Source organism: Gymnoscopelus microlampas (assembly GCF_963454915.1).
Source record: "Gymnoscopelus microlampas genome assembly, chromosome: 3".
Taxonomy (NCBI): Eukaryota; Metazoa; Chordata; class Actinopteri; order Myctophiformes; family Myctophidae; genus Gymnoscopelus; species Gymnoscopelus microlampas.
Window position 1 is genome coordinate 42,571,902 of NC_139940.1, and position 22,702 is coordinate 42,594,603.

Genomic DNA, 22,702 nt, shown 5'->3' on the forward strand with positions numbered 1-22,702 from the left:
CCCTTCTTTTTTTTAACAAAGCAATGAAAACAATTTGATTTTGCTCTGCAGTGCAACCAAGCGACGGAAGGAAGGAGCCTTGCCACTGAATTTACTGCAGTGCTACTGTAAAAGATCTGTGGGCCGGATTTATTGGCCTGCCGGTGTAATTACGTTGACCGGGAGTCTCTTGGCGGCCCTCTTCTCGTTGGGCTCAATTTATAAATGCCATGGTGCTAGTAATCCCACTGTTCCCCCACTTAGTTTGGAAAGGACTCCAGCCATCCTTTGGCTAGGATTGATTACATATAGCTCAAATGAAGAGTAAGCAGTTCTGTAGCGTGGAACGCTACGGCCGGCCACTGCTATTGATTCATTTTACAGCAGAGAGAAAATCAGATCTGCCACTCCACATAACGGTTGATATTCGTTTTCGTTTTTCTCATGAATTTATGGTGGCCTATTACTTTAAAAGAGCTATATTTTGCCCGTATCTGAAGCATTTCCATTGAGGCTGTGGCAGAATGAGCTGCTAATAGAGAAAAGTCATGTTAGTGTTATGTTACCCCGTGAAAGGTTCACCTACAGCATATTTTCCTCCATCACATTTTGGCAGCTTAGCCAATACTTTTGAGGAGCACAGAAACTGAAACTGGAACTGCACAATAACTTTTATTTGCACAATAATGAATTCACCAAAGCATGGACGACTATTTGAATCGCAATATTGTAAAATTGATATTGCTTCAATATCACAAAGCCTGATAACTTTAAGCATAATGGATAGTGCAGTTGACACATTATTTAGTGGTACTGTATCTTCCATTCTGAGATATTACTGAGTGCTCAAAATGACATTTTCTGACACCAAATGGTGGGAAACCATCCTTTATTTAAAAGAAGCCATGTTGATTATGAGTCATCTCGACAAACCTTGAGCCCACCAATCCCCCTCCCCCAGCTCTGATTAGAATGAAGATGTATGCGCTCTGGGGCTAGGTTGGCCGTGCACCGGTTTATCCAAGAGGAAGAATAGCTGGAGGACAGGATTTGGCTGGGCAGTGCAGTATGCAGTCTTCACTCACGGGTCAATGCTTGGTGCATTCATTAATACATCTCACTGAATGCCGAGGTTCTAGAACATTGTCGGATGGAGGCATTACATTCAGGGTGCTCAAAGGATGCAATCATTTGTGTTGAATGGCAATGTACAACCGTGTATTGAAAGTATCGGTGTATTCGCCAATCTTTTATATGTCAAGAGTAAGTGACACTTGTTGTTGTTGGAAAATGGCATGAAACAGGTGTAGCTCACATTTGTTCAAGTTTCAGGGTTACTGAAATACTGACTTCTGTGTTCTCTAGTCCAGTACACACATTCATATGTTGTTCTCTTGGTGGTGGATAATAAAACAGAATAAAATATACTTTCAAAGAGAGAGAGAGAGAGAGAGAGAGAGAGAGAGAGAGAGAGAGAGAGAGAGAGAGAGATCAACCTGGTGCTCAACGGAGATAAAAGTTCAGTTAAAAACGTAGATTGGTGCTTCTAGGATCAGCGGGACCCAAAACCTGAAAAACAGGAGAGATCCGAGCACTTAAAGAATAACGGAGTGGGAGTAAAATAAAGGCACTTTAATCATGTTTACAAAAAGTTTTAAAACATGATTAAAGTACCTTGACTTTGCGGCCTCTCGTCCGTTATTTTGTGCTCGGATCTCTCCTCTTTTTCCTCTTTATCTTTCATGCGTAGATACAGTACGTCACATGACTGACGTCCTAAACTGGCCACATGAAGCCACACCACTTTTAGACCCTGTCTTGTTACTACAGTTCTTGTTGAACATTTTTCTCCCTCAGTGATGGACTTCAAAATAACTCCCTTCTGTCATTCCAAAGCTATTCTTCCACCAGTATTCTTTCTTTCTTGCTTGCTTTACTCTCTGTCCTGAAAAGAGATTTTTGCACATCTAAAATCATTTTGAGGAATTCTCATATTCTCAAATAAGCAAGCCCTGCATTCTTCTGTTAATCAGCAGCACTGTGAAGTTCAAATGAACTAATGTCTCTGCAAAATCACACTGTGGCTTTAGCGAGATATTAATTAGATCATGTTTCATTAAGTATTAATACGTTTTGGACTATTGGATCCCAATTCATTCACGCAGGTCGTGTGGATCAAAAAAGCTACGTACATCTCTCTAATCCATTAAGACCGGGAACGCATCTGTGTCATTTTAGATTTCTTTGGCTATTCAAAAATAGCAGATATACAAGCTCATAACGCGGCACCGAGTGCCGCGCTATGAGCATGTAGATCTGCTATTTTTGAGTTTTTCCCCGAAAAACTGTTAGAATTTAGAACATTTTTAGAAGCAGCCTCAGGTCTTAATGGGTTAAGTGCACAGTAACAGCTTACACACTTTAGGTCGCAATTTAACCAGAAAATTATCCATCTACCGTTTTTTCCTCCGAGGGAGAGATTCATTATCCAATTTAGTGTGCTTGTAGCACAGGCAATATCAAGTGATAAATGAACAGTGTCCAGCGTGAGGACAGTTTTATGGTAGATAGAGAGAGAGAGAGAGAGAGAGAGAGCAGAATCTCTCACTATTTTACTTTGTTGGATTTTAAATATGTCTTTTTTTTTGGGGGGGGGGGGGGGGGGGGGGTTCAAATTTTGTTTCATTTCAAGTTGCCATTCCACTGCATCTGTCAGCAGCCTGTGCTCATAACCATGGCTTCCCAAGAACATGACGCCACGGCGGTGGCTCCTGTATAGCCCTGGAGTTGATTCATGGGAGACCGTTTAGAATAATGATGAAATATATGACTGTGGCTGACTTTAACAGAAAGCAATTAACTCCCACCACAGAGTTCAATGGAGATAATAAACTGGACATTGACATAGAGGAAAATTTGTTTTGTTTATTTCGCTGATGATCCATCTGCCCCCCCCCCCCCCCCCCCCCCTATCTCTGTCTCTCTCTCTCTCCCTCTTTCCTTGTCATTTTTATTGTGGCCTCAACCTTCAGTGCAAGGCTGGCCTTTATTATTTTAATAAGCAGCCCACACGAAGAGCTCAGCGGTGCATGTCTGATACAGGCCTCTCCCTCTTTACCTCTGCCCTCCCTCTCTCTCTCTCTCTCACTCCCTCTTTTCATTCAGTTAATCTCTCCTTCCCTGTCTCTCTCTCTCTCTCTCTCTCTCTCTCTGTCTATCCTCCCACTTACTCTCTTCCTCTCGTCTTACTTGCGGACTGAAATTAAACCTCCCCTGGAGACTGCTAGTGGAACGGCATTTTGCAGCTAGACTCCTCGTCATAAACAACAGGTTCACCAGGGAGCAACAGAGGTGTGTGTGTGTGTGTGTGTGTGTGTGTGTGTGTGTGTGTGTGTGTGTGTGTGTGTGTGTGTGTGTGTGTGTGTGTGTGTGTGTGTGTGTGTGTGTGTGTGTGTGTGTGTGTGTGTGTGTGTGTGTGTGTGTGAGTGAGAGAGAGAGGGAAGGACAAAGATGTGTGTACATAGAGAGAAGAGATGGATAAAGAGGGATAGAGAGCACTCCATGAACACCCAGTAGGCGGATGTGTTCCTCCTGTGAAGCCAGTGGTCATCAGTCGTGGAGGCCACCCGGCCTCAAGACAGCACAGACGCCCACAGAGGATAGATGACCATGAGCAGGGGCAATGGAGGCAGTGGTGAAAGATAGCCTGCTCTGGCGCCACCGGTCATCCATCACTGTAAGCCACCCTACCGGACCGGCCTGAGAGAGAGAGAAAACAACGGTGGCTTGAAATAGTGTAATGGTGTAACTGCAATAGCAGTATCGGGCATGATATGACAACCACACCTCAGCTATTGCCTCCAACACAGTAAAGTCCTCGGTGTTAATTGAACTCTGAGAGCGTAAAAATGCACCCACAAGGGTCCATTTGGGCTACTTTTGCACTCTGAATTCACCGTGGACTTTACCGTGCATGTTTTGTAAAGTGTCCGTCTGCTTAGGCCCTCACACTTTGTTTAGTTTGTTTTTATATCCAGTGAACATGTTGGCCCACTACGACAACAAAATATATACCTTTTTGAATCAATATTTGGACTGCATGGCTTCTGTGGTCCAATATTCAACTCTACAGTAACAGAACAGAAACTCTTGCCCTGGGTTTCATGAATTAGGGCAGAGTTAGTGGGAGAAAAAACTGGATGCAGAAGAGAACACAATTGACTGTGACAAGCGGCTTATCCTCTAAAAATAGAACGGTGTCTCTGATGTGATTATGGTTCTTTGTTTAGGTCCCCCCTCCACAATCATCTAACGTCAGAAGAATGATGCTGTAGAATCCCCAGTTCTGCTGAACCAAGTTCTTCTGTGAGATTGCTGGGCTGTATGTCTTGCATTAAGCCTTATTTATAGTATGAAGTACGTCTGTGCCTCTGTGTGAACACATTTTCAAGTGATGTTTTTGCAGGTGGGGGTTGCCTGGTACCCTAGTGCACAGACCATATGCTCCTTGTCATCTTGAAGACCAGAGTTCAATTCCAAGTTCCAACCCCCGTCTTGTCTAGCATGTCTCTCCTCTCTCTCTGCCCTTGGTTTTATGTCTCTCTACGCTGACCTATATGAAATAAATGCCAAAAATGTGTAGTTTCCACACACTACCTACTACTACTACTACTACTGGGAGGTGTCAGAGGGACATTGTCATGGACATGATCAGTTGTCTTGACTCCCCACATTGCTTTGCTTGCCTACAGGCCAAGGCCCACTGGAGACTCGAGTGGCTGCGAGTCTACTTGATGCGCTGCTCCACCATGATGGAGGCCAACAGCATAGAGTGTAGGAGACGATGAAGCAAAAATAAACCCGCTATAGGCTGTTTTGCATGATAAAAGACTAAGCTTTTTTGAAGCACAAAGCCTGTGCTGTGGTGTAAAGATGACGGCACGAAAGAACTCCACCGCTTGGCTGTGTTTGAGCGACATCAGTCTGGGCGTAGATGATGCGGTGATTCAGCTCAGCATTGTCACCCGTTTTAACAGCCGCCAACACAACGTTTATTCATGCTTCCATCTCATATCATGAGCATTTTGCTCCTGCTGCCGTAGTCTGTAGTGTTGACGGCTTTCGAGAGGTAAAGCTGCACTTTCCTTGAAGCCTGGAAGAGGGAGGGATTCTCTGACGGGCCTTTTTAACACCTGTGATTGCTGGTATTGTCTGGCTGCTGCAACAATTTCCCAGCTAACTGTCTTTATTGGCCCAGTCTCCCGTGCAGATATTTGTGCAAATCAACATTTCTCGCAGAATGCGTCAAAGCATGTTTATGTGCTAGAAGGAATCTGTTAAAGAGCTAGTGCCATGTTTTTGCACTTTTTCTGTTTTTCATGTGTCTATGAGGTTGATAGAACTTCATTAAGGTCCCCGCTGGTGGTTTTATGGTGTTTCATGTCTTCTCTGACTATTTGGAGTTTTTTCCTGGAGGCTGAAATCTTGAGGGTCAAACGTGCCAATAGAGAAACAGCCCTTTAGTGACATCACAGAGCCCCCAAAAAACATACCCTCCCCCTCATTATCATAACACAACAGGTGTGGGCATGAGGAGGAGGAGGGACTAGGACAGGTGGGTGGTGCTAAGGTGGTGGAGGAGGTGCTAAGGTGAGAACCAGGCATACTTAATGAACTGGAGGCGTGTCCACATAAACATTTTTTTTAAACAATTTCTGTACACTTTTTTTTTTTTTTTTTAATCCTTACATAATAATAATACCTTATGATCAGGTTTTAGGGTTGAAAAATATCATGGCACTCCATCTTTAAAGTCTGCTACAGCTGCTAGAAATATATAATCTACCAACCACCACTGCCCAATTTGCAACACCATAATAGATGGTAGTTGGCTGATATAAACTTGCAAGTCTGTTGAAGTCAGCAATATAATATAGTAGAATGGAACACCCTTATGGACAATGAGAAATATTTGGTATGCTGTATTATCTGTATTTGAACTCTCAACTCAATGGGGCGCTCGGTGAGAAAGGTGTTAGTTGCCATCTTTTTTTGAGAAAAGCCGTCTACTCAAGCTACTGTGTCTTCTTTCCCCGTGCACATCTCAATTAGCCCTCACAATTATCACTCTGTGAAATGCTTGTTTGTGTTTGCCAGCAGGTGCATCGGTGCTGCGTGAGTGACTTTTCCATCACATTTGCGTCTGGAGTCATTTCCAGTGTTAACAGGGACTGTTGTGGATGAAAACAGGAGGATTTTGTGTGAAGGTGAGCGTTTGGGCCTGGGCACACACCTCGCGCGTTGCCACCATGCACGTGTGTATATTTGTTCCAGTGGGCAATATTATGTTTATGATCATAACGCTGTGCAGCGGCTCTGCTTATGTAACCTGCTCGCGTATTCCCTTCCTCCATTGCCAGTGGAAAGCTGCAGCGTCCCATTGGGCTTCATGTTTGTTGTTTCATAATGAAAGCCTTCCCCTTCTTGGGATTAGTCAGCAGCCTACCTGGATCTCAGTGGGAAAGTGCTGAGATTAAAGCCTCATTTATACTTTGGCGCACCGCAGTGTCACTTTTTCGAAAATAACAGATAATTCAACGTTACAACTTGAAAAATAAGTTAGTTTCGCCACACCGTAGTGCGATGGAGCATACATTAGACTTAACCCTCGCTCCCCAGCACCCCGCTCCCAGACAATGACAAAGACTCACACACAAGCCCCCGCTAAAGGCTTTTTTTTGCTGGCAGCTGCTGCTGACACTAGGAGGTTTTTTGTATGGATTCTTGTACAACAAGACTTCACCACTCTAAAGTAATTTGAGTGGAATAATTCCCTGGGTACTTTTGCACTTTTCAAAAGTAGCAGATGCTCGTGCTATTTGTGCAAATCAACATTTCTGACAGACTGCGTCAAAGCATGTTTATGTGCTAGAAGGAATCTGTTAAAGTCTTAGTCAGTTACAGCAGCTAGAAATATATAATCTACCAACCACCACTGGCCAATTTGCAACACCATAATAGATGGTAGTTGGCTGCAAGTCTGTTGAAGTCAGCAATATAATATAGAACAAAAAGACATTACAATACATTATATTAGCTGAAGTGCATAAAAGAGAGGAGGCTTATATATTCACCCAATGGGGGCTCATCTTATTAGCTGAGCAATTCATTTTGCAGTTCAAATCACACTTGAGCTTAATTGAAGAGTCTGGATGAGTCTAACTAGATGGGGTTTTATTGTTTGGTCTCACTGGTGGCAAAGTATATCTTTGACCCTATTACTGTAGGTGGAAGCACGGCATAAGAGAGAGAAACCCAGCCAGCTCCCTCCAAGGAAGTTATGGATGATTTGATGACTGCTCTGAGCGGCTGTGCAGCAGCACAGTATATCATGGACAGAGCAACAAGGCCCCTGGGAGTGGCTGTGGGCCTGTGTAAGACCCATCACAGCCCCAAGTGTCCCAGCAGAGCCCTGTGCAAGGTCACAGAGGAACACGGGACCAAATGAAATCTCCAACTCCAACCTCATCCAGGAGCTCATACATCATGGGCACTCCACTTGACGAGAATGTTTGCAGTGCCAGTGAGGATCAAGTTCAATCAATCAGTCTCTTAGGCTTTGTTGTTATGGAGACATTGTTTTACAAGGATCATAAGGACGATTTAGTTGCTCTTTGTGATGAGCTTAATCAAATAGGCAGAGACATCAAAACTCCCATATTGTGTATTTTTAAAACACGCATCTTCCTTTTTTATTGTGACTTGGTTATGATATCATATGGCACTACATCATCACAGGTGTTGCTGTTACTGCTACACTGGATGTCCTTGCTGCAAGGCAGACAGTCCTGCACTATTCCTTTTAACCAGCAGATGGAGCACATTCAGTACTGAATATGGCTGTCTTGTTGCATTCTCAAATCATGTTGACAAACTAGACTCAATCCACAACAGCTGCTTACATTGTAACACTGCTAGTGTTTATAATCTAAGTACCGGTAATTCTTCTTTTCCTTCTGTTGTGGAAATCATTATGATTTAGATTTTGTCCATTTTAATTCCTCCAAAACAATATAGCTTAAAACTCATGCCTTTTGTCCCAACACAGTTCTGCCCCATAATGAATACAATAACAGTCTTTCCAGTCCACTACCTGAGTCAAGTCCACCCTCTTCTGGTCTGTTGGCTTCATCACTTTTACACACTCATTTACTGTATGCACCGTAAATGCCATCTGCCTGTCCCTCTTATGATGAGCCAACGCCTACTGTATGTCAGTCACAGTTGTTAAGGGTAATTTATACTCTGTAGTATGACAGTTGGCTTGAAAATCTGCTTGTGTCAGCAAGCGACGGTGTCATGCCATGGATAATAAAGATTTAGAGTCAACATTCAAGACGTTTTATTCGTCACATGCTCATGTGCAGTGAAATGCTGACGAGGTATAACACAAGGAGGTAATAATACAAGGGTACTAACTAAGTATAATAAGTAATAAAGTGTGTCAAGTGTTTAAAATGAATAAAGTACCATTTAAATAACCTATTGGTGTGAAAATAAACAGCATCAATATACAGTATACACTTAAAACCCCTCAAGGGCCACTTTGGGTCCCGGGACCCCACTTTGAGCACCATTGGCATACAATACAGAATTTTGAATTGCAGCTTCCTTAGGTTACTGAGGTATGATAGGATACTGAGGTATAGTCAGATATATGAGTCCTTGGTATGCCCTCCGTGTACACAGGAGGGTACTGTGGTTAGCAACAAGAAAAGTCTCAATTCATAAGAATGTTATTATGGTGGAAGTCAGAAGGTTGTCATTCTCTCGGGTGCCATGAAGACCCACACTTGATGTCAGGGAAATATCCTAGCAACAGGCGGGAAAGTGTGTGGGCTGAGTGGGGTTACAGTTTTTAACAGCTTTTTAAATAGTACATTTTTCATGCCCTGCCACTCTGATTGCCCACCACACGTCTTAACCCATTAAGACCGTGATCGCATCTGTGTCATTTTAGATTTCTTTGGCTATTCAAAAATAGCAGATCTACAAGCTCATAGTGCGGCACCGAGTGCCACAATGAGCTTGTAGATCTGCTATTTTTGAAAAATCGTGAACATTTGTGCAAATCTTTGAATATACAGTATATATTTTTAAAGCGAACATTTATAACTCAAATCGTTGCTTCTGGGGGTCCCTGGAACAAAATATTTTGAGATATTTTTTTATTTTTTATTCATTTTTTTATTTATATTTTTTAGGATTTAGAAAACATTTTTAGAATCTGCCTCAGGTCTTAATGGGTTAAATAGAAATGAGTTATCACTATTGGGCCGGACGTAATTCTTGTTTTAAAAATGAATTCTGGAAAATTGAATTGTAAAAAGAAAAAAAAAATCATGGCTATGCTACAATGTGTTTCAGTTGCAGCCTTACTAACCTATCATACAAAGGTTACAAAGCCAATTTAGCCAAACTCATACTTTTTGTTATTGTGTGTGTGCAATTGAACAATTCTGTTTAGACATTCTGCTCGCTCTCTATTTCCCCTCATACTTACAGTAGCCTGCACTTTGCAGTATAGTGGAAAGTAACAAAGTACATTTCAGTATGCTACTTTAAGTACAGTAAATACTGAAGAAAGTAAAACATACCTCAAAGTTGTACTTAAGTGCAATTCTTGAGTACATGTACTTAGTTACTTTACACAACTGAGCTTCTTCCACTACTGACTTGATTGATTGATTGGTTGATTGATTGATTGATTGATTGATTCAATCTCAACTTCAGACACTTCAGTGTGCAACAGGCCGGTGTAACAGTAGGCCTACTGTATTGAAATGAGCTCACAGTCACACAGCACTGCTTGACGCCACCAGGGGCAAAACAAAGTTTGCAGTTGTTGACGTACATGTTTCAAACAGTTCCTGTTCTGGAATGCGTTGAAGTCAGTCAGCGACAGAGACACTTCTCCCTACAGTATCAACGAGTTTCAGCGTGTGTTGTTTTGCGCAACAATGCTCCTACGATTATAGAACGGGGTTTTATTTTGTTTTAATGGTAGATACTTTTGCTAAAGTTAGCAGTATAAAACATGGACTACATTCTGTCCTTGACGGGGAGCGGCGCCAGAGCTGTCAGAGACGCAGTGTCCAACAGACTGTGGTCACCGGCCGAGAATGTTGATGTCAAGCCAGGAGGAGAGAGTGAGAGCGAGTTGAATCTGGGGTCATCAACAACTCCTCTTCAGCATGACAACAACCACACCTTCGTCTTGAAAACAGGTTGGGTTAAAGCGAAAGCTGCGAACTGAAACTTCGGGAACGCTCGTCCCAAAACACGAGCGCCCCGGGTCAAATCCGGCGGCAACCTCGGAACGGTCGCCACCAGATATTCTTAAACGTAACCGCAGTACTATGCCTAAAGCTAACCTTATTCCTAAACGTAACCTCAGTAAAACTATGCCTAAGCTAACCCAAACTTATTCCTAACCTGTCTTAACCTCAGTAAAATGAATACAAGAACCGCTGGGGGCGAGCGGTCCACGAAAATAAATAGGGGGCGAGTGTGTTTTGGGGCGAGTCTTCGGTTACACCTCGGTTAAGTGCCGTGGCGTGCAGTGACAGACAGTGCGTGAAACGTGGTGTGTACTGTGGGCTGGCTGCACTGTCAACGTTCTTCTTCTGGCTTGTGCTTATGCTGAAAATAGAAGATCTACAAGCTTACAACTGTTCCACCACAACAGGTTGAGAGCTTGTAGATCGGCTACTTTTGGCGTGCGCGCTGGCACAGTCGTACGAAGAAGTATATAAATCGGGCTTGACAGTTAGTTGTTGTCTGTTGGCAGTTTGTTTTGTATAGTAGCCTAGTAATAGCTTGCCTATGAGCACTAGTAATAGCTTATGAGCACTTATTAGCACTTATAAGCACTAGTAATAGCTTGTGAGCACTGTTAATAGCTTATGAGCACTAGTAATAGCTTGCCTATAGCGCTATATAGTTTGTTATGCAGTTTGCCAACTTGGCATGAAGAGCATATCTGTGTTTGACAGTCACGTCACGTCACATGACCATAACAAGCGGTCTCTGCAGCAGCAGGCAGATTTTCTATTTCCATTATGATTAATGCTTAGGTTTACTATGCAATAACAACCCATAATAACGCATTACAAGCATTATTTTTTTATGAGAGCGTCCCTGCCACTTATTAAGGTCGTTGTGAGGACGCACTGGCCTAATAATGGGGGCATCACTAAATTATTTCAGTGTGATCAGCATTGCATGTATAAACGAAAGTGAGACAGCTATATGTTAATTTGACTGCAGCCTGCAGGCTTCTCACAACAGGGAGTATAGTCTATCTATCTCTCCGTGTTAATAAAGATTGTACATTTTCATGTTTTTTCCTCCCCCTCTTTACATTTTGCGGACTTAATTCATCACGAGATCAGTCAGTGCCTTTTTTGACAGCTTTTTAATTAAAAACGGAGAAATAGGCCTATTCAAAAATGATCCGCCGAAGTGGATATAAGTTTTTGACAACAGACTTTATCATCACATTAGCCATCAAAATATCACACACTGGATGCTCCCCACATAATTATCTATCACACATTTGCCATTGTGAAGGCGCAGAATCTTGAGGGCACATTTTCACCATGCTCCACACTTGTACAAGGTTTCCAGCTCACGCTGAGTTGCCGGGACTCGGAGCTCGGTGGCAGGCAGGTTAATTGCGGGGTCTAATTAGGACAAAGATTAATAAGATGCATGCTCTGGTGCCCTGGAAACGCCACGGACGCGAGTCGGCTTCATTAGCAGTCGCTGCGGCTCTCTCCTCAGCACCAAAGTGGACCACGGGGGCAGCCTCAGAGTCTGCAGGCCATGGCCCTGCCAAGAGCCAAAGAATGGCACTGATATTGCCAAGCAGTGTAAGTAGCAGGAAGGTAGCCTATGGTGACACTGAGGCAGGAGCAGAAAAGGGTGTACAGTGCATTATTCACCACAGCCCGTGGCTGTCCCTGTACAAGGCAGACAGACAAGTAAGTACGCTTGCAAATAGACAGAATAACAGGCTATACTATTATGTAGTCTTAATGTAGTAATAGACAAAAGCTAACGTGAACTGTCATGAAGGCAAGATGCCATGACGATAAACTAATGGAACTCCTACTCATGTGCAGAGACTAGAGATGGTGGTACAACATAGGCTAGCCTCTGAGTATCAGCATTTAGGCTTATAATGATGAATGAGTTGCCAATGATGTGCTTGTGGTGGTGATTAAACGCAATAGAGTGAAGGTTGATAAACTGGACGTTGATATTTATTAAGTCACAAGCAGAATATATATATATATATATATATATATATATATATATATATATATATATATATATTCCAATTGTGAAAACATGGCTTGACTATCTTTTATGTAATGTATCAAAATGTGTGCTATTACAGCATTGTTTTCTGTAAGCACAGCCATTTAAATATAAATGGTACTACGGTGTGTCATGCCAATGTAATGTTATATACTGTAGGTATTGCATAGAAATAGGGATTAAATGTTGTGTAAATACTGTAAAAGATATTCTTTTTTTGTGTTTGTTAAAAAGCTAAGTAATCATTGCTATAGAATAGAGTGTTGGTTCAGTAACCGGTTTAAGCAAATGCAGGTATCAATTTTATCCAGTCAGGAGAACTCAAACACATACAGGATACAGAACTCAACACATACAGGATACATAACTCAAACACATACAGGATACAGAACTCAAACACATACAGGATGAACAAGTGAAATGGGAAGTGATGAAAAATAACTAATTAGCGGACAAAAAGAGCTGGAGAGACGGAGACCCCCGTTATTGAACAAACGCTCTTTTGCGATGATTGCTATTGGTGCAGTATAGAGCTAATTAACACATATGTTAACAACAAAATATCACACCACCTTTAATTTGCTGTTGTTAACTCTTACCTATACTCCCTGAATACAAGCTGAGGAAATGATGTATATCTAGCTTTTACACACCAACTTTAACAGATCAATCCAGAGGAAATATCCACAGCTTTGTACACTATCTCATGTGACCTCCAATGTGAACCCAGCTGTGATCATGCATCGATTAGATTGATTGATTGCAGTGGCAGCGTTATTTGCTTTGTGTCTGTTAAGGATAAATGCTGAAATGAAATACAGGCTGCCGGCCTTCTGGGGGTTAATGATCATCGCCCCTCTCTCGATATCGGTGAATGTTTGACGAAGCACTCCTATAGTATGCCGTGTGCTGTGACTTTAAAGATGTACTGTATACTTCAACCCCAGACCACCAACACCGTCAGTCGAAAAGCTAATCTTGCACATTTCTCATGAGGGGAATTTCTTTGCCTATCGGCCCCGAGCTTGCTCTTTTGAACTAGATAAAGATTTGGCACTAAAGCTGTCAGATTTGCAAGATAAATAAACTGGATGTTGTTGCTGGGGAGAGTGAGAGTTCATCATATTGTCAAGTCTCATCCCTCCTGTGGGGTACAGTTAGTCATGCAGATGGATCATCCATTTTTACCCCTTGATCTCAACGGACCACTCTGCTTACAGGCTCTCTATATCCCCCAGCTCCCGGAAATGGAGAGCAGGCTGTCTATGTTTGATGATATGACAGCTCTATTAACTAGTTGGCCAAAACCATTGTGATTAGAAGTAAGACGGTACTAGTGTTCATGTGGTTAAACCACCATGGAAGACAACAGAGGAGGGAGCCTGTAAGCCAGTGTGCAGACTTTTATTTGTGTTAACCCACCATGGCCCTTATGACTTAAGGATACTGCCTACAACTATTACCATGGAAATAGAATTGTACTAAATGCCACTTTTCTTCTAATAGAAATAGTGCCTCATGTTTCTCTTTGTCTCTTGCGCAATATAATACCTGCAATTGGCAACATCTTCAGATTTTAAGTCTTGAAACTGGGCCCCTTTTTTTCCTTTGGAGCGATGAGAGGACCTGATAATGCAGTGTTTGTGTTTCTTATTGCTGAGCTCATCACTTCTCTCACTATTGATTTGAGCTGTAACCTGAGAGGTTAGCGTTGCTCGCTGCAGAGAAGCAAGAGTGCCAGGGTAGCAACAGGTGACGTAAACGGCAAAATAGATGCTTGCATTATAATGTGCATGGTGAGCTCACCTACAGGGCACTGTGATGCGTGCTCTATTGCTTGTCTTTTTGATTTAATCACGTGATGATTTTGTTAACTGAGAGATTATGCATGACAATTACTACATGCTTTTGTTGAGTATTTGATTCTGATTGGTTAATCAAGGCATTCAGGGATCTGTTTCTTTCTGGGTAACAAACCGCTGTTCTTCCTCTCTGCACGTTGCTATGGAAGCTTGTAAGCTGATAAAATCAATATTTGTGGCTTATTCGTGTCCATTTTTAAATCAATATTTTCTGTCAAATTATTGATGTCATTCGTAAGTAGCCGTGCAATGAACGGGATAATTGTACATTGAGCTGGTATTATTGCAAACATATTTGGCAATAATGACCAGCTCACTGTACGTTGAGAATAGGCCTAAGTAGGCATTTTTAGGTGTGGACCATTAATGTCCATTTGCAGTTAATTATTTCAGGTGGTTATTAGTCTAATGCTGTAAAATACTGTCATTATTATTGAACATAAAATTCAGGACCTACAGCATACAAACATACAGCATATATGTGTCATCACTCAGTATTGATCCAGCGAGTGCCGAATTAGACTTGTAGGCCACATTTCATCAAGTAACCTGTAACCATTGACTTTAATTAACATGGCCAACACACAGCCAGTGTTGCCAGATTCTGTGAGAGAAACAAGCAACCAGGTCTAGGAAAACCAGCCCAAAAGAAGCGACTATGGACCACATGAGCACTTTAACATATACATCGGCTATTTGAAATTAGCAGATCTACAAGCTCACAACGCGTCGCGTGTGAGCTTGTAGATCGGCTATTTTCAAATCAAATCTTGCGGGGAAATTATAATAAGCAGATCTGGCAACCCGGCACACAGCACCATAAACCCGGCCCCAAAGCCTGGAGGGTGTTTCTGTAACAGTGTTTCTGGACTGAGTTTTGATTAGGAAAGTCTGAGTTGGAGTCACACCAGAGAGATAACTAACACTAGTTCTTCCTGGAAGTGACAGCTACTGTAGCTCAGGGCAGCTTGGCCTGTAGAACGTGATGTGGTTAGCATAACCATTGAAGACGCCTTCGGGCAGTTTCCCACAGGCAAGTGCTGAGAGCACTTTGGTAACAGCCACGCGTATAACTTGAGTGTCTGTGTGTGTGTGTGTGTTTGAGGGTTAATAGAACATTGACCCCATGAAATGGAATTTCAAGAGTATCTAACCGTCCATATTGTCACATTGACTGCCAGGTAGATATGCATCCACTTCATCCGTGGGTTGCCAGCGTTTTTTTTTACCGTGTTTTGACGATCTTTGGAGAGCCGCAGAAGCCACGCCCGTGCATGCGGATGTAAACAAAAAGTGTCCGGTGGGCGGGGGAGGGTCTCGCCTATCCAATGGAACAAAAACGTTTTTACCGCGATCGGCAATTTTGTTGCTATCGCCCGTTGAAAAGGGCTCGTTTTCACCCCCAAAAAAAAGTGTTTTTCTACAAATCCTAATATAGGAATAGACGTTTTTTGGGATAACGTTACAGGTGGGACACACTGTAAAAAAAAATAATAATAACCTTTTTTTAAAGGTAGGGTAACAAAAAGGTTTTTGTTAAAAGGTTAAAGCACTATATTCTGATAATAATCATTGCTATAGAGTGTTTGTTCAGTAACAGACGTTTCCATGTCTCTCCAGCTCTTTAATAATAGTTTGTCATAACAAACATGAAGAATTACAAAAACAAAGTAGAAGATTGATTGATGGGTGGTGATGATCATGCAATACTGGTTGAAATGAGTCTGTTCAAGCCTACAGAAGCACGTCACATTTAGTTTTACACGGCAGAAAACAAACATGATTGGATTTTGATGAAAGGGTCTCATCTGTCTGTGTGAGAATGTTTCATTTCATCTCTACTTTAAAGTTTAGAATGTGTCCTTTATCAGGGATATTTAGTGACATACTGAATCAGTGACAGGAGCAGCATTTAATTAATCGACCAGCGGATAGTGTTAATGAGAGGCTTAGTGCAGATCTATTGCCTCTTGTTTGAAACACGCACAGCGCTCCCCTGACACAGCAAACGCACACATGCAAATGCATTCACTCTGTTACATGTATTATAGTGCAGCATAGACATGCACGCATGCACACTCACACTCACACACACACACACACACACACACACACACACACACACACACACACACACACACACACACACACACACACACACACACACACACACACACACACACACACACAAAGTGCTGCTCCAGCAAGGTTTTCTATAGTGGCTGGGTGGTATGTAGAGTAGGCTAGGCTGGGCTGTGGAGGCTGGCAGTGTAATATAGGGTGGTGTTGGGAGAGAGTTGGCAAAGGGATGCTGGCTGTCACTCCGTGTTCCCTGTGTTTAAGTTGACAGGTCTGCTAGAGCCATGTACATTCATTACAACGGGAAGAGTGCTAGAGCTGCTAGCAGTACACCTCAGTTATAGACCTATATATATTTAAGGGCTGCTTTCTTGATATAGCACTGCACTGTTAGAATTTATTTATTTTATTTTATGTACCGTACCAGACAAAAATAGGAAAATAATAGGCTTCCCCAAAAGGCAAGAGTTGGATAAAGTAAAAATGAATGAAGAGCGAGGGAAGCCACTGTATAGTGCAAAATACAATTATTTAATGCCTTCAAGTATCAAACTATTACTCAGTCAGCAATTATTGCCTCCTGAGAAAAAGTTTGATACTCGAAAAAGCATTGCAATGTGGTGTCTGCATGTTTGCCAAGACTGTGTTTGAAAGCCAATAAGACGTGTAAAGGGTGCATAATATCGGAAGTATTGTATTTTGCATTATACAGTGGCTTCCCCCTTCATTTAAAAGAAATATTTTATTTAATGGCCTTCATAGTGACTTCTGGGACTATTGGGATTTTGTACAGCTGTTGCCTCTCTTATAGTTTGGCTTGTCGTAGGTGCAGTAATTGCACCGACATGACATGACATGCTGCTCTTATGATCTTATTTCTTCTATTTATTTGCCAGACCCAAGGGGTCGGGCTTACATGAGGCTTTGTATCTGTTTTCTCCATACATGGGCATGGTCACTTTGTCCCCCGGCCCCAGCCAAAAAAAGTCTGTCCCCCCTTCGTCATAGAAGGGACATAGAAGGGACACACGTCATGCGAAGCCCGGCCGTTCAGTCCAAACCTCACTTATAGGGGGCGGTTACACCGCCCCCTATACGTGAGGTTTGGACACTGACCAATCCTGCACCGTGATTGGCCAATAGTCTACAACGCAGTCTACAACCCTAACCCTTCCACAGTCAATGCAAATCTATACTTTTGCAAAGTTAGCCAATCACATTACAGCTAGTGTCATCACCACTAGCTGTAATGTGATTGGCTGACTTTGCAAATTCAGGACTGTGATTGGCTAGCGAAACACATGACACATGTGCAGCCCTATGAATAGCAGTATGGACTTAAAAAAACAGAAACTAGTCTATAACAAGTTTGCTGCGATGGAGCGTTGTGAGCTTGTAGATCAGCTACTTTCGGTGCGCAACCCCAGCACGTAGCGAAGTGTAAGGGGCCCTTAAGTTGCTGGTTGTCACGGACCGTAACCTCTCACAGAATACACACATACACACACACACACACACACACACACACACACACACACACACACACACACACACACACACACACACACACACACACACACACACACACACACACACACACAATCTCTGGCACTGTCAACACACTTTACACGAAGTCAAATCCCACTTAACTCCTCTCTGCTCCCCGAATTAAAGCACATTAATACTTTATTAATGACATTTGATACTTGTAATACATAATGCATTAGTTCGCACATTGGGTATGAGGCTGCTGAGATTCTGCTTTTCAGTTAGCTGCCTGGAACAAAATTAACTTTGAGGAGGTATTAGCCATTAGTTCATGACAACCCTAAATCAGTGCTTCCCAAACTGGGGGTTGGAACCTCCTACGGGGGTCCCCAAATTATTTTAGGGGGTCCCCAGACCCCAGATGATTAGCTTAATATGCAACATTGTTTTCTCACTCAACAGTAAACAAACCAACATACAGTGTAAATGTAAACGGGGTTTCTGCACATTTCTATTGAAAGTTACCATTGAATGAGTTTTTGATACCAAATCTTCAAATAATACGTCCAAATATTACCGGGGGGGTCCCCAGTTCAAATGTGATTATTTTGGGGGTTCACAGCCATGGGTAACCCTAAATCACCACGGTTTTACATTGTTGTTCTGTTTGCGCACAAATAGCAACATACTGTACATACAGGCTGAACAAACACTGTAGCCCTCGCACAGGACTAGTAGCCAATAAATCCAAAACATTGACTCCCCCATTACGGTCATGTCAGCACAACAGGATTCTGTCTCCGCCATGATATAGTGCTAACAACACCTGACATACATAGTGTAAACAGATTGTTGTCTAGACACCCTGCAAACTACTTAATCTAAAGCAGCGGTAGCAGCACCCTCCGTCCCACCCTAATCATCCCTTGTCATCCCTTAGGTCTACAGCAGTGTTTAGAGTACTCCCGCATAGCACCTGTTCTCTCTGGCTCTGGTGCAGAGCACTTGCCTCCCCTACCGTTTACTGGAGTGGTTGAGAGGGCCATTCTAAAAATAACATCGGGTGGGGGGGAGGGGGGGGGCGGAGGAGTGGGGGTGATGGACAACTATACAACATGCAGGGCCGGGGAAAACAAGGAAGTGCAGGGTTCTTGTGTATTCTATCACACCGTGGGGGAATGTTATGTTAGTCATATCGGGGGCTTTTTTTTTCTCTGCGTGCGAGTTTGTCATCAGATGGTGTTTACCGACGGGAACAAACTGTATTTTTAGCTAGACATGTTTCAATGATTCATAGAACAATTTTAATCAGGGAATAGACCATTTTTGACATAGTGGTGTTTGCTTGGCAAAATGCCGCACTTACTCTGCAGTGTATTCTAATACAACATGTTTAAAGCCATTAGCTGTGCCTGTCATGTGGTCCTATTCAGATGGGGGTTTGAACCCTTTAATCAAGAGAAATGGCAGGCATTGTAATAGTCTTATTATAGCTATACCCCATTCAGAGCACAGGGTTGCCAGGTCTGCTTATTATAATTTCCCCCCAAGAGTTTATTTGAAAATAGCAGATCTACAAGCTGCTCGTGTGGCCCATAGTCGCTTCTTTTGGGCTTGTTTTACTAGACCTGATTGCTTGTTTCTCTCACAGAATCTGGCAACACTGTCAGCACATTTGTTGAGTGGGTAACACTTTGCCTAAAGGTTGGGTCTGCAATGCATTATAATGCACTTATAAGGCTTCATAACACTATAAATGATTATAGTTACTGTATGCATAACAACGTATAACAAGGTTTATGAAGTATTATAAGTGCTGGTGCTGGTTCATGCATTATAAGCTCAGTGGAACAGCACATTATAACTACCATACATAGTCATTTATAAAGTGTCCTGTTTATATGAAGCCTTGTAACTTACATTATAATGCATTATCAATGCAGTTATAATAATGCATTATAGACCCAACCTTTAAGTAAGGTGTTACAGTTGAGTGCTTATTGATGACCAACCAATAAATCTAACGTTGTGTTGTTAACTAATACTGTACTCTCTGGCTGAAATGTTCTTTAGAGCGTGTGTTAAAGAAGTGTCTGTGGTTGGTACAGTATTTGTTGGTTTGTGATAGTGGTAGAGAGAGAGAGAAGGCTGTTGCAGAACTAATCGCACTCTGAGCAGAAAGCCTTCCTGCTAAGATGTCAATTTGTCCAGAAAGCATTCTTGTACCATTTCCGTTGAGATAAGCTGCAGGCAATGACGTTTAATTAATGTTTTTTTTTATTATTTGAGTATTTTCTTGTCTTATCCCGTTAAAACCGGTAAAGCATCTGTGTCGTTTTAGATTTTTGTGTTGGCTATCCAAAAAATAGCAGATATACAAGCTCACAGCGCGTCAATCTGTTATTTTTTTGAACATTTTTTGAAAAATCTTGAAAGTGTGAGAAATAATTATTTTTTAAATTATACATTTGTAAAATATTTTTTGTTCCAGGGACCCCCCAGAAGCAAAGATTTGAGTTACAAATGTTCGCTTTAAAAAAGTATATTTTCTCAGATTTGCACACATTTTCACGATTTTCTTTCAAAAATAGCAGATCTACATTGTTTATCTGCTATTTTTGAATAGCCAAAGAAATCTAAAGTGACACAGATGCGTTCCCGTATTGAATGGGTTAAGCAGCTAATCTCCATTTGAAAACTCTTATCACATGAAATACTCTAGCTACCGCAGACCATGCATACACATCAGTTTACATGTGTGGTGTGTTCCAGTGCATGCTGTGTTCCTTCAGCAGAAACCCCCCCCAGGGCAGTCAGTCCAGGGGCTGTGTGCTAGGTTATAAAGTCATCACCAACCATGCATTTGTTGTAGTCATTTCTGTTGCTCAGACAGACAGACACCCCGGCCTTGTGACCATTTATTTTGACAACGGTGAAAGGAATTAGTTGTTTCCCTGACAAACAATAACCTCTTTCACCAGCCGAGAAACAACTGGCTTCACAGTTATCCCAGTGTTGTTTTTAATTTAAGCCTTTCAAAAGTCACATTCTTATCAATTTAACTTCTTTAGGAACATTGAAAAACCCTCATACTGTAATTGTTGTTGTATGTCATTTCTATTAGTTGAACTATAAATTAGATAATGGATGACCTTGGCTCGTGTCTTTAAATTATTCCACAGCGCTGTAAAGTGAAGATAGCAGCATTTACTTTATCTGGGTTGGCAAAGGCCACAGGCCATGTTTTTTTCCCAGCTTTGCTCTCCATGCACTCAATGCTCCAGTTCTACTAGAATTGCTGAAATTGGTAGTGTTATTTTTATTTTCTAACACAGAAATTGGTAGAATTATTCGACCACTTTTTAGACTGCTCTCTTAATACAGTAGCATACCAAGCACTATCTTCTGAATTAACTCTACAGTGTCGACGTCAGACCAATAAAAGTTGTAGCTACAGTATATCTCCTCTGTTTGGATGCTGCTGACTCTACACGTCATCGCTAAGAATTTAAATGTTCTTCTTGTTTTATTATACTGATAAATTATATAAAGTGCACAGCAGGCTGCCTTTAACCATAACGGCAAGGCCTGTTTAGAGACAACAGATGTTCCTGGTGTCCTACTACAGAGTGGAACGAGACCAGAGCCTCTGTCACTGAAGACTGTGCTGTGCTGTCATGCTGTGCTGTAGTGTACTGTACTGTGCTGTGCTACTTGAGCGTGGGGGGAAAAATGCCGTTTCTGGTGCCACCAACCATGTTGTGGTTTAATTTTAGACCAATCACTGCCTCACCATGTGCAAACACCCCTGCAGCTGCTAATGCGTCTCTCTCTCTCTCTCTCTCTCTCTCTCTCTCTCTCTCTCTCTCTCTCTCTCTCTCTCTCTCTCTCTCTCTCTCACTGTAGAGCAGGGGTCTTCAACAGGGAGTCCGGGACCCCTAGGGGGTCCTCAGAGTTACTACAGGGGGCCACCAAATCTTTGTGTGATATGATTATTTTTACATTAACCACTTGAACCCTAGCAGTCCTTTTCTGAGGAGAACTTCAGCCAAAAATAGCAGATATACAAGCTCACAACGCCTCGCACTGCGAGGCGTTGTGAGCTTGGCTTGGCTATTTTTGGCAAAGAGGTGTAGAGGGAAAAAAGCAGACCAAGTTTAATCTGAAACTCAATTTTATACAATATAGAGGGGGTCCCTGCTTCATCTTTCTCTCAGCTAGGGGGTCCTTGGCCTGAAAAGCGTTGAAGACCCCTGCTGTAGAGTAGATAGATACACAATACACAGAGACAGGTGACAAATTAAAGGACGAATCCGTATAACTTGAGTGTAGAAACATAACAATTGCATCTGCTTCTATGAAGGTGGACTGCAGGATAAAATGAAGCAAGTAACATCCTATCATGCTCTGAGGCATGTATAGAAATGCTGGGCAGGCCCAGTTGACCTCGATTGTGGATCAATATGGCAAGAGGAGAAGACCTTAAGTGACTTTGAGAGAGGGTTTGTTATTGTGGCATGGATGACCGGAGCTGACAAGCGTTTCAGTATAGGAACAGTGACTAAAGTGACATCAGTAAGTAGGGTTGGACGTTGCGGTCAAGAGAACACATTTGATGGCCTTGATGCTCGTGCGTCTTCCTCAGATGACTGGGAACGTCGATACTGAGCTTGATCAGACTGCGTCATGCAATAACAGTCTTGTCAATAACTACATGGATTGAGATGTTATAGTAGGGTTGCAATGCTTAAACCCCTCATTACAAAGACCAATGCACATTTGAGAGTTTAACCAAAAGAACGGTACAGGCCTGAATACTTGACACTGACACACTGTCAGTGTCAAGGAGGTCCAGTGGCTCTGTCATGCTGTGTGGACGCATTTTCCTGGCATGGTTTGCATGGTTTGGC

General features: G+C 42.3%; 1 protein-coding gene across 4 annotated transcripts in view; it reads left to right on the top strand.

Moving 5' to 3' along the window:
* The window catches only part of oxr1a (oxidation resistance 1a), a 188,095-nt gene that overhangs the window by 89,510 nt on the left and 75,883 nt on the right, over positions 1-22,702 (top strand). The window contains exon 1 of one of the 4 annotated variants that reach the window (XM_084051279.1): positions 9,888-10,265. The exons of the other annotated variants lie outside the window; for them this stretch is intronic. Coding sequence (XP_083907405.1) covers positions 10,076-10,265 — 190 coding nt within the window. The 5' untranslated portion in view covers positions 9,888-10,075. Of the gene's footprint in view, positions 1-9,887; positions 10,266-22,702 lie in introns of those variants that run through there. 4 annotated transcript variants of the gene reach the window in all.